General features: G+C 49.1%; 1 protein-coding gene across 1 annotated transcript in view; it reads left to right on the top strand.

Annotated features, from left to right (window-relative positions):
• The window catches only part of LOC125458421 (F-BAR and double SH3 domains protein 2-like), a 63,770-nt gene extending 53,254 nt beyond the window's left edge, over positions 1-10,516 (top strand). Inside the window, exons 16-20 of the mRNA XM_059650573.1 lie at positions 2,658-2,844; positions 4,045-4,262; positions 5,391-5,505; positions 7,048-7,121; positions 8,102-10,516. Of these exons, the coding sequence (XP_059506556.1) occupies positions 2,658-2,844; positions 4,045-4,262; positions 5,391-5,505; positions 7,048-7,121; positions 8,102-8,170 (663 nt within the window). The 3' untranslated portion in view covers positions 8,171-10,516. The remainder of the gene's footprint in view (positions 1-2,657; positions 2,845-4,044; positions 4,263-5,390; positions 5,506-7,047; positions 7,122-8,101) is intronic.
• The last annotated feature ends 4,605 nt before the right edge of the window (positions 10,517-15,121 follow it).

Here is a 15,121-nt window from a genome sequence, read left to right as displayed (position 1 = left end):
TCTCCATTTTCCACCAGAGAAATAATCCAAGGCCCTACTCCCTACTCACTGACTGTCCTGGTCTGTCAGTGATTGAGCTGGGAGTCAGGGACGGTCTCTCACTGACTGAGCTGGGAGTCAGGGACGGTCTCTCACTGACTGAGCTGGAATTCAGGACACTGACTGAGCTGGGCACCAGGGCCGGTCTCTCACTGACTGAGCTGGAAGTCGGGGCCAGTCTCTCACTGACTGAGCTGGAAGTTGGGGCTGGTCTCTCACTGACTGAGCTGGAAGTCAGGGCTGGTCTCTCACTGACTTGAGCTGGAAGTCGGGGCTTGTCTCTCACTGACTTGAGCTGGAAGTTGGGGCCGGTCTCTCGCTGACTGAGCTGGGAATCAGGGCCGGTCTCTCACTGCCTGAGCTGGGATTTGGAATCTTGTGATGTGCACAATCTGTGAAAGGCATTTTCTAGGTCTGATTTAATTCTGTAAAGGCTCTTTTAATAATAATTATTTGTCCCTGCAAAAAAAAAGGTCCAAAGTTAGTTGTCTTCATTGTGATGTTTAAGCCAGACAGGAACTTCTATTCCACAAGGTCTTCTAACAGATAAGGAAGCACTGGGAGAGTAATACAGTGAGTACAAATTATCCCAATCCAGTCACAAAGACAGCATTGGCCATGGGTAGCTGTCAATCAGTTGTGCCTCGTGTGAAGATTTTCGACATTAATGTTTGGATGCAACCCCTAGGGGTCTGGCTATCTGTGACCTCACCAGAGAAACCAATTGCTGAAGGCTTGTAAGGCTGAGGGGTTGATGTACTGTCTACGCTTGTTGACTGAGTCTTTGAAACTGGTACAACGCTGAAGGGGTACCGCTCAGCCCATTGACCCATTCCTGGCTCTTTGATAGGCCTTCCTGTCAGTCCCATTTTCCTGCTCTTTCTCCATCATCTCTGAACTTTTATCTCCTCATCATGGAGACACTCAAAACCGGCAAAGAGCCGTGAGGAAAGGAAGTGGGCAGGGAAGTGAGATTGACGACAATCCTGTTAAAGGGCTGGCATGTGTTGCCTGAGCTGACTATCAGGAGCCATCTGTGCTGCTGCATCCCTAAACCAGCCCAGCTCATCCCCTCCCCCCACTGCATCACACAACCAGCCCAGCTCATCCCCTCCCCCCACTGCATCCCAAAACCAGCCCAGCCTGTCTCTGCCTCCCTAACCTGTTCTTCCTCTCACCCATCCCTTCCACCCACCCCAAGCCGCACCTCCATTTCCTACCTACTAACCTCATCCCACCTCCTTGACCTGTCCGTCTTCCCTGGACTGACCTATCCCCTCCCTACCTCCCCACCTACACCCTCTCCACCTATCTTCTTTTCTCTCCATCTTCGGTCCGCATCTCCCTCTCTCCCTATTTATTCCAGTTCCCTCCCCCCATCCCCCTCTCTGATGAAGGGTCTAGGCCCGAAACGTCAGCTTTTGTGCTCCTGAGATGCTGCTTGGCCTGCTGTGTTCATCCAGCCTCACATTTTATTATCTTGGAATTCTCCAGCATCTGCAGTTCCCATTATCACTGTTTAAGGACCTGTTTTGCTCTAGACAGTGCTGAGTTTCTTGGCTATTTTAGGAGTTGTACCTATCCAGGAGAGTATTACATCACACTTCCACATCAAGCAGATGTTCACCTGCACATCTGCCAATGTGGTATACTGCATCCGCTGTGCCCATTGTGGCCTCCTGTACAGTGGGGAAACCAAGTGGAGGCTTGGGGACCGCTTTGCAGAACACCTCCGCTCGGTTCGCAATAAACAACTGCACCTCCCAGTCGCGAACCATTTCAACTCCCCCTCCCATTCTTTAGATGACATGTCCATCATTGGCCTCCTGCAGTGCCACAATGATGCCACCCGAAGGTTGCAGGAACAGCAACTCATATTCCACTTGGGAACCCTGCAGCCCAATGGTATCAATGTGGATTTGACCAGCTTCAAGATCTCCCCTCCCCCCACTGCATCCCAAAACCAGCCCAGCTCGCCCCCGCCTCCCTAGCCTGTTCTTTCACTCACCGATCACCTCCTCCCACCTCAAGCTGCACCTCCATTTCATACCCACTAACCTCATCCCTCTCCCTTGATCTGTCCGTCCTCCCCAGACTGACCTATCCCCTTCCTACCTCCCCACCGAAAGTCACCTCTACTGGCTCCATCCCCGCCTCTTTAACTTGTCTATCTCCTCTTCACCTATCGTCTCCTCTATCCATCTTCGATCTTCCTCCCCCTCTCTCCCGATTTATTTCAGAACCTTCTCCCCATCCCCCATTTCTGAAGAAGGGTCTAGGCCCGAAACGTCAGCTTTCCTGCTCCTAAGATGCTGCTTGGCCTGCTGTGTTCATCCAGCTCCACACTTTGTTATTACATCACACTCCTGACTTGTGCCTTGTAGGCAACCCAGAGAATTGTCACAGAATTCCCAGCCTTTGACATGCTCTTGCAGCCACAGTATTTATTTAAATGGCTGGTCCAGTTCAGCTTCAGGACAACAGGTGGGGGGTGGTATTCAGTGATGGTAATGCCATGGAATGTCAAGGGGAGATAGTTAGATTTTCTCTTGTTGGAGACACTTGCTAATGATCCTCAGTTCTGTATTTTTAATTCCTTCTGTCGACCCCATTTTCAGGCCCGGAATAAATCTGGCCAAATAGGCTATGTGCCTGAAAAGTATCTCCAGTTTCCAGGTGGGAACGGCCTATCCAGCAGGATCTCCATGGTAACATCCTCTGACATCACATCCTATTCCTCATCCAGTAGCTCTGCTGAGCAGGAACTGATGGCTTGCAGTGGCCTGGAGCAGGTAACAGATGGAGGTGGGTCTAGTCTTGGTCTTTTAACCCATTGTCAAAGTGTGCAGGGACCATTTCCAGCCACCCCCCGATCATCTCATGGAACACTGAGAGAGGAGAAAGTGAATCAGGAAGGGTCCATCAATTGGCAAAGAATTTCACCTGAAAAATCTGCACGCTGTGCAAACAAAGGGGAGATTTGATTTGGATTTTGGACCAGAATAGCCATCTTAACATCTCTGAATCAAGAGGTTCTAGCGTTCATATTCCAGGGACTTGAGCTCAGAATCCAGACTGAGTGCTGACCCTCTGACAGTGCGGCACTCCCTCAGTACTGACCCTCTGACAGTGCGGCACTCCCTCAGTACTGACCCCCTGACGGTGCGGCACTCCCTCAGTACTGACCCCCTGACGGTGCGGCACTCCCTCAGTACTGCCCCTCTGACAGTGCGGCACTCCCTCAGTACTGACCCTCTGACAGTGCGGCGCTCCCTCAGTACTGACCGTCTGACGGTGCGGCACTCCGTCAGTACTGACCCTCTGACAGTGCAGCACTCCCTCAGTACTGATCCTCTGACAGTGTGACATTCCCTCAGTACTGACCCTCTGACAGTGTGGCACTCCCTCAGTACTGACCCTCTGACAGTGCGACATTCCCTCAGTACTGACCCTCTGACAGTGCGGCACTCCCTCAGTACTGACCCTCTGACAGTGTGGCACTCACTCAGTACTGCCCCTCTGACAGTGCAGCGCTCCCTCAGTATTGACCCTCTGACAGTGCAGCACTCCCTCAGCACTGACCCTCTGACAGTGCGACACTCCCTCTGTATTGCTCATCTGAGGTTGTGTGCTCCCTCAGAGCTGCCCTCTGTTGGGTCAGTACTCCCTCAACAGTCCCCTTTACGAATACTGCTTTTTTACTGAGGGGTTGGTACATTGCCAGGAAGGCATGATTGAGCAAGTAACAAATGATTGAAATGGCCAGATTATGATGCTATGTGTGACCTGGAGAGCAACGTTGAGGTGCTGATGTCCTCGTGCGGCTGCTGTCCTGCCCTTTCTTAGTAGTAGAGGTTGCAGGTTTTCATGGTGCTGTTGCCTGAGCCTTGAACTTGCTGTAACAGGGTTGGATCACAGCCTGCTTAAGGACGTCTTATCCTCACACCTACAGGCTGTGCTGGGGGCTATTTTGAGGAGCTGATGTTGTGGGTGTTGTTTTCACAGTGTGCTTGGCCCGGGCATTGTACGATTATGAGGGACAGAGTGCAGAGGAGCTGTGCTTCCCTGAGGGTGGCCTGATCAAGGTCCTTCACACTGGTGAGCGTGGAGTGGATGATGGATTCTGGGAAGGAGAATTCAATGGCCGAATTGGCGTGTTTCCATCCTTGCTCGTCGAGCTGCTGGTTGGGGAAGGGACAGACCTGGAGTCGGAACCGATGCTGGTACAGAACACAGGAAATTTGTGGCTTCTAATCAGTCTGCGCAGCTTTGCTGGAGCTTATTTAAATCTTTCATGATCTTGCCTTTGTACAGGCATCTCGTGATGACATAAGTTCCCTTTCCTCCCACTGTGGCCTTTCCGTTTTGTGAAAGTTTTCGTTAATTTTCATAAACTCTTCCCTCCCATTCCTGCTGCTGTTTAAGCAATTGTCACTGCTCTCTTCCTTTGTTTGCAACATGCTTTCTGTTATGGGATATCCCAGAAAAGCACCAAATACTCGAGCTATGACCCAAACAATAGCCCCAATTCATCCTCATCTCCTCTGCTTCTATGTTCAGTGTCCCCTTAATGTAAAATCGAGAACCAGGTTTGCCTTTTAATAAAAAGGGCATTACAATATAGGATAGAAACAACCTGGAGCAGATCCATATGGAGACAGCACAGTCATCAAGCAACGTCAACGTTTGAGGAGGGCAGAGTCAAATACCCGCAGGTCAGGTGAGTACACAGCAAAGCAAGGTGTTTGCCCAGCTGTCCTACAGTGACCTCACATCGAACAAACCTAATCAGATCTGCAAATCAAGATTTTGTCTGACATCACAGATGAGGTGACACCAACAGCAACGGTGAACAGCTAGTCTCCTCAACTCGATTATCAAAGCATCAGGAGAACCAATCATTCATTCAAACTTCTTAGCATCTTGTTCTAACATGCACGTATCCCTCAATCGCTGCACGTGTACACATTGTCACAAACTCCTTCTCTTTCTTTACTGAACATATCTCTAAATCTTCCTGACGCATTGACTCTCTTCCCCTCCTCCTCTCCCTATCCCCCTCATTGTTCAGTGCTCTGTGTTTCTCTCCACAGTTTACTGGTAACCCTTTCAACCAAGCATTGACAGAACGTGAGGGCCCTTCCTGCCTTTGTGATGAAGTTGGATGTTCTCCCACTGAGATCAGATAGGTGTAGAGAGTGGGAATCTCAGTCTGCTCTTCTTTTTACCTCATTGCCCTGCTTCACACTGTTTGGTCCAATACTGAGAAAATATATGGAGTAGAAATGGGCCAGTCGGATGCTCCAACTCTGCTAGTGAACTGTTGTTGACTACTTTGTTTTATTTTCCAGGATCCCACATCCCCTCCTCCATTCTCTCCTCCTGCTCCTGATTCTAGTCTGGTGCCATATCACGCTGCAGGATCCACACAGCAAGAGAGACTTCAAGTGTCACCTAGAAACAGCGGTAAATATATTTAATGTTTTGCTATACACAGAGTCCCATGATTCAGCCCCTAAAGCCCAATGCTGAGAAAAACATGGAGGAGTTCATTCAGTTGCAGAGGAGTTGGAGGAAGACATTCTGCCCTTCGAACCTATTCCACCTTTCACTGAAATTCTGTTTGACCTGTGTCTTCAATCCATCAATCCATCTTTGCTCAGCAACCCTGGACTCCATTTGGAGCACTGCACATTGCTTTGTTGGCCTTAGGCACAGTGAGGTATAGATACATTACAGCAAGTGTTAGGTTACGAGGAAACATTGCACAAACCACCTTTGTGCTTTCGACATTCCAGATAGTTAAGGAGAGGTTGTGAGGTTCTAGGATCTTGAATGGAATTGCTGGGGTAGATGTAAATTATACTCCATTGATGGAGGGACCCCTGGATGAGAGGACATCATCTTCAAATCAGTGTCAGGCCATTCGGGAAGTGAATGTGGAAACACGTCTTTGTGAGAAGGTAGTGGAAGCGTGGAACTCACCACCAACAGTGGATGCTAACTGAATTAATAATTATGATCTAAGATTGATAGATTTTTGCTAGCTAAAGGTATAAAGGAGTATGCAGCCAATTCAGGTGATTTCAGTGAAGCTATGGAACTGCTGTGATCTTGAAAAATAGCAGAGATTCCAGAAGCTGAATAGCTTTCTCCTGTGTCTTTACATGCCATAGCTGCTCAGGGGCCTTAGCTCTACACTGATCTCTCTAAACAACTTCCACTTGTCAAAGCCAACATCCTTAACCAGGGGTGTGCTTTCTCATATCTTCTGCAATTCTTTATCCGGCAAGGTTGTGGATGTTCCATCATATTTAAGCCTGAAATAGGCAGTTCTTTGGTCTCTCAGGGGCTTAAGGAAGGGTAGGAGGTCTGGTGACACAGTGGTAGTGTGCCTACCTCTGAAGTAGGAGCTCTGGGTTCAAACCCCATCTCAGTACTTGATAGCCATGCATCATAATGCAGCTAAGTAGTTTTTATTGATCGTCAAAGTTTAAAGTCCTTCTGATACACCCATGGCAGGTGCTAAGGCAGTGATTCTTAGTCAGGTAGAAGCATTTAGTTGCAACAGACTCCTCACAGTAAAAGACCCCAAGTATAATTTCTTGCTGTGAGCAATACCATTCCCTTTCTGAGGGACTGACACAGACTAATGCACAGGCTCACAATGTGAGGAATGAGCAGGAGAGTGGATTTAAAGCTAAAGATCTGCCCTGACTGTATAGAATGGAGGAGGAGGAGGAGGCTTGAGGGCTCATTTTGTCTGTTCCTGTTCTCTATGTTCTTATCTTAATTGTTTGTCATTCTGCAAAAGGAATTGGCCCAATAATTATAATTTACTGTCAACTCTGTGTGGACGAGGCTGTTTGCTTATGTGGGGTTGTTGGAGATTTTATATTGTAACTTTCAGGATAACGTCCAAGCAGAGTTAACAACACTAACTGCGGGTGTAGAGATCTCAGGGACTCTAGAATATCCAGAATTGATTCCACTTTATTCACCTTACAGTTTCTGCTGTTCAGAAGGAGGAACCCCACATCCTGGAGCCCACTTCTGAAATGCCTGCTGGACGACTTAGACCTGTAAGAGAGGATTTATCTGAAAAATAGTAGTGTGTAATGTGCTATCATTGAGCTCTGGCTGGGGAAATGCATCGTCCTGTTAGCCATATGTCTCACAAAGCTGTAGTTTCACCTCCTCATCTGTTCCCTCTCTTGCTTGTATCTTATCTTTCACCAGCTCCCATTCAGCTGTCCTGGATGGCAGAGTGGTTCGTGCCGCTGCCTCTCAGTGCCAGCGGGCTGGGTTTGACATGGAATCAGCATGTTTTCCCCGTGTCTGCGTGGGTTTACTCCGGGTGCTCCAGTTTCCTCCCACAGTCCAAAGGTGCACTGGTTAGGTGGATTAGCCGTGTGAGGTGCGCAGGCTCGGTGGATCAGCTGTGGGAAATGCAAGGTTACAGGGCTAGGGTAGAGCTGCTGTTTGGAGGATTGATGTGGACTTGATGGGCTGAATGGCCTGCTTCCACACTGGAAGGATTCCACGGTCGCCCGTGTGCTCATGATCTACACAGGCTCCCAGACCCATGGCAGCTCCGTGTTTAACATTCTCATCCTTATTTTCAAAGCCCTCCCAATGCCTTACACCTTCGTATCTCCATCATTCCCTCCAGCTTCCCAAGCATCTAACACACGTCCATTCCTCCACTCCTCAATTTTAATTATTCCACCATTGGTCTTGTCTTCAGTCACCTGGACCCTATGTTTTGGAATTCTCTCCCAAAGTCTCTCATGCAGTAAAAGGCTCCCTCGACCCTACCTTTAACTTCTGGGTCAGTTGCCGCAATATCTCCCTCTGCTGCCCTTTGCTGAGATGGTTTGCAATCTTTGTTCAGTGTTTGAGGTGATGTCCCAGTTATACTTTATGATTACGAGCTCCTTCAGTTTGTGTAGATCCCAGCGGAGTGGGAGAGGAGACAGGGGAAAAATATTTCAGGCCTTAATGCCCTGAATTGGTGTTTATCAAATAACTCGCTTGAACTTTTAATGTTCACCTTTTTCAGATTCGAGCTGCCCCTCCTCCACCATCATCCAGTCCAGTTTCCCACCAGGATGAGGAACTCCTCGTATGAATATTCCCACCTGAATTCAGACCCTACATGTGGAATCATATCCAACTGGAGGAATGGGTGATAGGCCTTTGGTTCCAGGATTGGTGCTTCACATGGGAGATGTGAGGGGGTCGGACTGCGGTTCTTATCAGAATTTCCACAGAAGGGGAACCAGCAACCAACACTTCATTAAGCTGACACATCAGGTTCCACACAGAAGATGGGTTCATTGGTGCATTCATCAAGGGCTTTCTCTAAGAGCACCAACCTTCATTGTGAACAATTTAAACGCATGCGGAGCCTCTCCCATGGTGAGACATTCCTGGAACATGAACATGGAATCATGTGAGCATATAAAACATAGCCATGGAATGAACATGGTGCGATGGGATTTGGAATTCCAACCAATGACACTTTCTGGAGCCAAGCTGATTGCCCAACACTGTGTTTGATCTCAGGAGCACAAATGACAAGGGGTACTGCTTTGTGGCAGTCTCTATAATGGTGATCTCATTTGGTGATCAGTGAAACAGTTATATGCCGGTGCATGCATATCTGTCACTGGATGGGATGAGTAATGGTATCATTACTTCTTTGACAATGTACAGGCTGCCACTCAAATTACTGGGTTACCTCTGACTCCTCAGTTATGAAATGACACATCTTGAGGGCTACCTTCTGAAATCAATGGGTTTAGCACAAAAGAAGTATCTTGTTGAACTATTTTGCAAGGTCGTTATGGTCAATCATGTTGATGTGTAATAGGACTCGTGTAGTTTCAAATCAGGTAAGGAATGCAGGTTTCTGTCCCTAAAGGACATTGATGAGTCAACTGGGTTTCTCCCAACAGCTTCATGGTTACTTTCCCTCAGACCAACTTTTCATTTCCAACTGCTTTCAAACTCTCATCACCACAGAATCCTACAGTGTGGAAACAGGTCAATTGGTCCGGCAAGTCCACACCACCCCTCCAAAGACAACCCCACCCATCCCCATCCCCATCCCCACCCCCTTCCCTGTACCCCTGCATTTTCCACGGCAAATCCACCTGATGTACACACCCCTGAACACGATGGGCAATTTAACATGGCCAGCCCACCTAACCTGCACATCTTTGGACTGTTGGGGGGAAACTGGAACACCCAGAGGAAACCCACACAGACACAGGGTGATATACAGACTCCACACAGGCTGTCGCCTGAGGGTGGGATAGAACCTGGGTCCCTGGTGCTGTGAGGCAGCAGTGCTAACCGCTGAGCCACCGTAATGCCCCAATTCTCCAAGTTCCAGCCAATTACTTTGCCAGGAACACAAGGTTTGCAGCACTCTTCCACTCATTGTATTAAACCTCCAACAATGGTTGAAGACGAAGGCCCATTATCATCCCTGCAGGGAACAGACTGCAATAGGCAACAAAGTCTCGGTCTTCGGTTGCACTCATGACTCTGGAATTGACAAAATCAAAATTATGGGCTTATCCTTGCTCAGAGTGGACTCAAGTTGTGGAATAAGAAAACATTGAGGATCGGATGCAGATGTAAACTTGATCAACCAGCTGAGACACTTGGAGTACACTTGGAGGTAGAATCTGACCTGACAATGGAATGAGACTGTGTGTTTGGGAGAGCTTTGAGCTCATCATTTCTGAAGAGTTCAGTGTAAACTGTTTTCCACCTTTAGGAGGAATGATGAGGCCTAAAGTGGGTGCAGAGCAGGTTTATCAGAATCCTACCAGGAATGGGGGGATTTCACCTTTGCAAAAAGCCTGGAGATGCTGGGATAAGTCCCTTTAGAGAAGAGAACATTATGGGAGGTTTGAAAGAAGACATGGAGAGTTCTGACCAGAATGAATGGAGGAAATTTATTTCCAGTGTCAGGGAGGATCATCAACCAGAGGCCACAGATTTTAAGATATTTGACAAAAGAACCAAAGATGAGATGTTGATCATTTTTATACAGTCAAAATTTTTTTGTATATTAACTCAAGGGGTATGAGATTCATGAGCTGGGTCAGTATTTATTGTCTATCCCTAGTTCCCCTCGAAATGGCCATTTGTGAGCTGCATCCTTAAAACTCTGCCAACATCTGGTGTGTATGCACCCACAATCCTGTTCCAGAGGGAGTTCCAGGATTGTCACTCAATGTCAATGAATGAATCTGATATGTTTTCCAAATCATAATGGAAAACAGCTTGTTAGGAAACTTGTCTGTGATGTTGTTCCAATCCATCTACTCAACTTGTCCTTATAGGAAGTAAAATTAAACATAAAGTTGGCGTAGTCTTACCAGGCCATAGGGCTGCTTTTTCAGTAGAGAGAGATGACTGCTGATAGTTTAAACAGAAGGTCACCACATCTCAGGCAGGGTTGGGGGGTTGGGCGGGGATTGAGAAGGAGAGTCATTCATGATAAAGTGATAATGGGAACTGAAGATGCTGGAGAATCCGAGATAATAAAATGTGAAGCTGGATGAATACAGCAGGCCCAGCAGCATCTCAGGAGCACAAAAGCTGACGTTTCGGGCCTAGACCCATGTGTGAGAACGAGGGGGATCCTCTTTGGGCGGTTGGGGCGGGGGCGGGGTGTGAGGGATGTGTTGCGGGAAATGCAGGAGACGCGGTCAAGGGCGTTCTCGACCACTGTGGGGGGAAAGTTGCAGTCCTTGAAGAACTTGGGCATCTGGGATGTGCGGGAGTGCGCCTCATCGTGGGAGCAGATGCGGCGGAGGTGGAGGAATTGGGAATAGGGGATGGAATTTTTGCAGGAGGGTGGGTGGGAGGAGGTGTATTCTAGGTAGCTGTGGGAGTCGGTGGGCTTGAAATGGACATCAATTTCAAGCTGGTTGCCTGAGATGGAGACTGAGAGGTCCAGGAAGGTGAGGGATGTGCTGGAGATGGCCCAGGTGAACTGAAGGTTGGGGTGGAAGGTGTTGTTGAAGTGAATGAACTGTTTGAGCTCCTCTGGGGAACAAGAGGCGGCGCCGATACAGTCATCAATGTAATGGAGGAAGAGGTGGGGTTTGGGGCCTATGTAGATGCGGAAGAGGGACTGTTCCACATAACCTACAAAGAGGCAGGCATAGCTGGGGCCCATGCGGGTGCTCATGGCCACCCCCTTTGTCTGTAGGAAGTGGGAGGAATCGAAAGAGAAGTTGTTGAGGGTGAGGATGAGTTCAGCTAGGCGGATGAGGGTGTCGGTGGAGGGGGACTGGTTGGGCCTGCGGGACAGGAAGAAGCGGAGGGCCTTGAAGCCATCTGCATGCGGAATACAGGTGTATAGGGACTGGACGGCCATGGTGAAAATGAGGTGTTGGGGGCCGGGGAATAGGAAGTCCTGGAGGAGGTGGCGGGCGTGGCTGGTGTCACGGACGTAGGTAGGGAGTTCCTGGACCAAAGGGGAGAAAATGGAGTCTGGATAGGTGGAGATGAGTTCGGTGGGGCAAAAACAGGCTGAGACAATGGGTCGACCAGGGCAGGCAGGTTCGTGGATTTTGGGAAGGAGGTAGAAACGGGCCGTGCGGGCTTGGGGAACAATGAGGTTGGAGGCTGTGGGTGGGAGGTCCCCTGAGGTGATGAGGTCATGGATGGTGTTGGAGATGATGGTTTGGTGCTCAGTTGTGGGGTCATGATCGAGGGGGCGGTAGGAGGTGGTGTCGGAGAGTTGGCGTTTGGCCTCGGCGATGTAGAGGTCAGTGTGCCATACGACCACTGCGCCACCCTTGTCTGCGGGTTTGATGGTGAGGTTGGGGTTGGAACGGAGGGCTGCCCGTTCTGCAGGGGAGAGGTTGGAGTGGGTGAGAGGGGTGGAGAGGTTGAGGCGGTTAATGTCTCGACGGCAGCTTGAGATGAAGAGGTAGAGGGAAGGTAGGAGGCCTGGGGATGGTTTCCAGGAGGAGGACTTGTGTTGGAAGCGGGAGAAGGGGTCAGTGGAGGGAGGGTTAGGTTCCCAGTTGAAGAAGTAGGTGTGGAGGCGAAGGCGGCGGAAAAACTGTTCTATGTCCAACCGTGACTGGTATTCGTTGATGTATGTTTGTAGGAGGACAAAGGTGAGCCCCTTACTAAGGACTGACTGTGCTCAGGCAGTGGAAGGTCTGTGGGGATGGTGAAGATGCGGCAGGGTTCAGTGTGGCTGTCTCCTCTGGGGTTGCTGGCTGTGGAGGTTGTGGGCGAAGAGATGAGGTCGTAGGCCGTGGGCGGGGTTCCGCTGGTGTCGGCTGTGGGCGGGGTTCCGTCGGCGTCGGCCGTGGGCGGGGTTCCGTCACCCCACCAACCTCCGGATACAACGCATCATCCTCTGACACTTCCGCCATCTACAATCCGACCCCACCACCCAAGACATTTTTCCATCCCCACCTTTGTCTGCTTTCCGGAGAGACCACTCTCTCCGTGACTCCCTTGTTCGCTCCACACTGCCCTCCAACCCCACCACACCCGGCACCTTCCCCTGCAACTGCAGGCAATGCTACACTTGCCCCCACACCTCCTCCCTCACCCCCATCCCAGGCCCCAAGATGACATTCCACATTAAGCAGAGGTTCACCTGCACATCTGCCAATGTGGTATACTGCATCCATTGTACCCTGTGTGGCTTCCTCTACATTGGGGAAACCAAGCGGAGGCTTGGGGACCGCTTTGCAGAACACCTCCGCTCGGTTCGCAATAAACAACTGCACCTCCCAGTCGCAAACCATTTCCACTCCCCCTCCCATTCTTTAGATGACACGTCCATCATGGGCCTCCTGCAGTGTCACAATGATGCCACCCGAAGGTTGCAGGAACAGCAACACATATTCCGCTTGGGAACCCTGCAGCCCAATGGTATCAATGTGGACTTTACCAGCTTCAAAATCTCCCCTTCCCCCACCGCATCCCAAAACCAGCCCAGTTCATCCCCTCCCCCCACTGCACCACACAACCAGCCCAGCTCTTCCCCTCCACCCACTGCATCCCAAAACCAGTCCAACCTGTCTCTGCCTCCCTAACCTGTTCTTCCTCTCACCCATCCCTTCCTCCCACCCCAAGCCGCACCTCCATCTCCTACCTACTAACCTCATCCCCCCTCCTTGATCTGTCCGTCTTCCCTGGACTGACCTATCCCCTCTCTACCTCCCCACCTATACTCTCCTCTCCACCTATCTTCTTTTGTCTCCATCTTTGGTCGCCTCCCCCCTCTCCCTATTTATTCCAGAACCCTCTCCCCATCCCCCTCTCTGATGATGGGTCAATGCCCAAAACGTCAGCTTTTGTGCTCCTGAGATGCTGCTTGGCCTGCTGTGTTCATCCAGCCTCACATTTTATTATCTCTCATTCATGATAAACTCTGCTGCCGTAGGAATTAAATTCACTCTGCATCGCAAATGTGCCATCCAGCAAGCTGAACTAACTGACTGTCTACTCGAAAGTACTGGTTGTGGGTTTGGAAGGGGCTGTCTAAGGAGCCTGCATGAATTTCTGCAGCGCATCCTGTGGGTGGTACACACGGCTACGACTGTCCTTCAATGTTGTGGGAAGTGATTGGTACAACATCCATCCACACAATCAAGGAGATTGCGCTGTCCTGAATGGCGTCAGTCTTCTTGAGTGTTTTTGGCTCTGTACACATTCAGGGAAGTGGGGAGTATTGTATAACACCCTGACTTGTTCCTAGCAAAGATGGTGGATGGGTTTTGGGCAGTCAGGCAAATAGGTAACTCCCGACTTCATTCCTGGCCTCTAACCTGCTCTTGTAGCCATGTTATTTAGGTGGCTAGTCCAGTTCAGTTTCAGGTCAGTGATAACCCTCAGGATGTTGATAATGGTGCTTGCAGCTCTGGTAATCACAGAATTGTTATGTTGCAGAAGGAGGCCATTCCACCCATAGTGTCTGCATTAGTTCTCTGAACATTTTATTTAGTGACAAACTCCTGCCTTTTCGTCAACCCTGTATAGTGTTTCTATGTAAATAATTATCATCCAATTTCCTCTTGAATGGCTCAACTGAACCTGCCTCTCCAACATTTCGAAGCAGTGTTTTCCAAACTTGGAAAAATATTTCTCACTTCTTCCAACACAAAATATTTCAAAACTGTGCACTCTGGCTCACAACCCTGTTATGGTCAGGGGCAGTGTCCCTTGTTTATTCTGTCTGGACCCTTCATAATTGTCAAAATTTCTATCAATTCTTCTCTCCGCCTTTACCCCTCCAAAGAAATACGTCCCAACTTCTCCAATCTATCTTTGTAACTAAAGTTTCTCGTCCTTGGAACAATTCTTGTAATACCATAAATGTTAATGGTATGTCATGCCAGACACTTGCGAGATGGAAATGTTATTTGCCACTTGTCAGCCCAAACCTGGATATTGTTCAAGTCCTGCTGCATTTTGACATGGACTGCTTCAGTTTCTGAAGAGTCATGATTGATGCCGAACATTGTACAATCATCAGCAAACATCTTCTGACCTTATGATGGAGGTAAGGTCATTGAAGCAGCTGAAGGTGGTAGGGCCTAGGACACTATCCTGAGGAACTCCTGAAGACTGTCCTGGACCTCCAAAAGCCACAACTGCCTTCCTATGTGCCAGGTATAACTAGAACCTGTGGTTTCCTATTGACTCCAAATTTGTTCAGGCTCCTTAATGCAATACCTGGTGAAATGCTGACTTGATGTCCTCAGGGCATCACCTCACCTCTGGAGTTGGGCTTTTGCCAAGTTTGAACTGAGGCTATGATGAGATCAGGAGCTGAACAGCCCTGGTGGAACCCAGGTTATTACTAAATAAGTGATGCTTGGTAGCACTTGTTGATGGTCCCTTCCATCACTTTACAGACAATTATGAATAGACTGATGGGGCAGTAATTGGCTGAGTTAGATTTGCCCTGCTTTTTGTATACAGGACATACATGGAAAATTTCCACATTGCAAGGTAGATGCCAGTATTGTAGCTGTATTGCAACAACTTGATTAGAGGTGCAGAAAGTTCTGGAACACAAGTC

This window comes from Stegostoma tigrinum, chromosome 13, assembly GCF_030684315.1.
Source record: "Stegostoma tigrinum isolate sSteTig4 chromosome 13, sSteTig4.hap1, whole genome shotgun sequence".
In the NCBI taxonomy this organism is placed as follows: Eukaryota; Metazoa; Chordata; class Chondrichthyes; order Orectolobiformes; family Stegostomatidae; genus Stegostoma; species Stegostoma tigrinum.
Note: the sequence above shows the minus strand (reverse complement) of the source record. Positions and strands in the feature narration are given on the sequence as shown.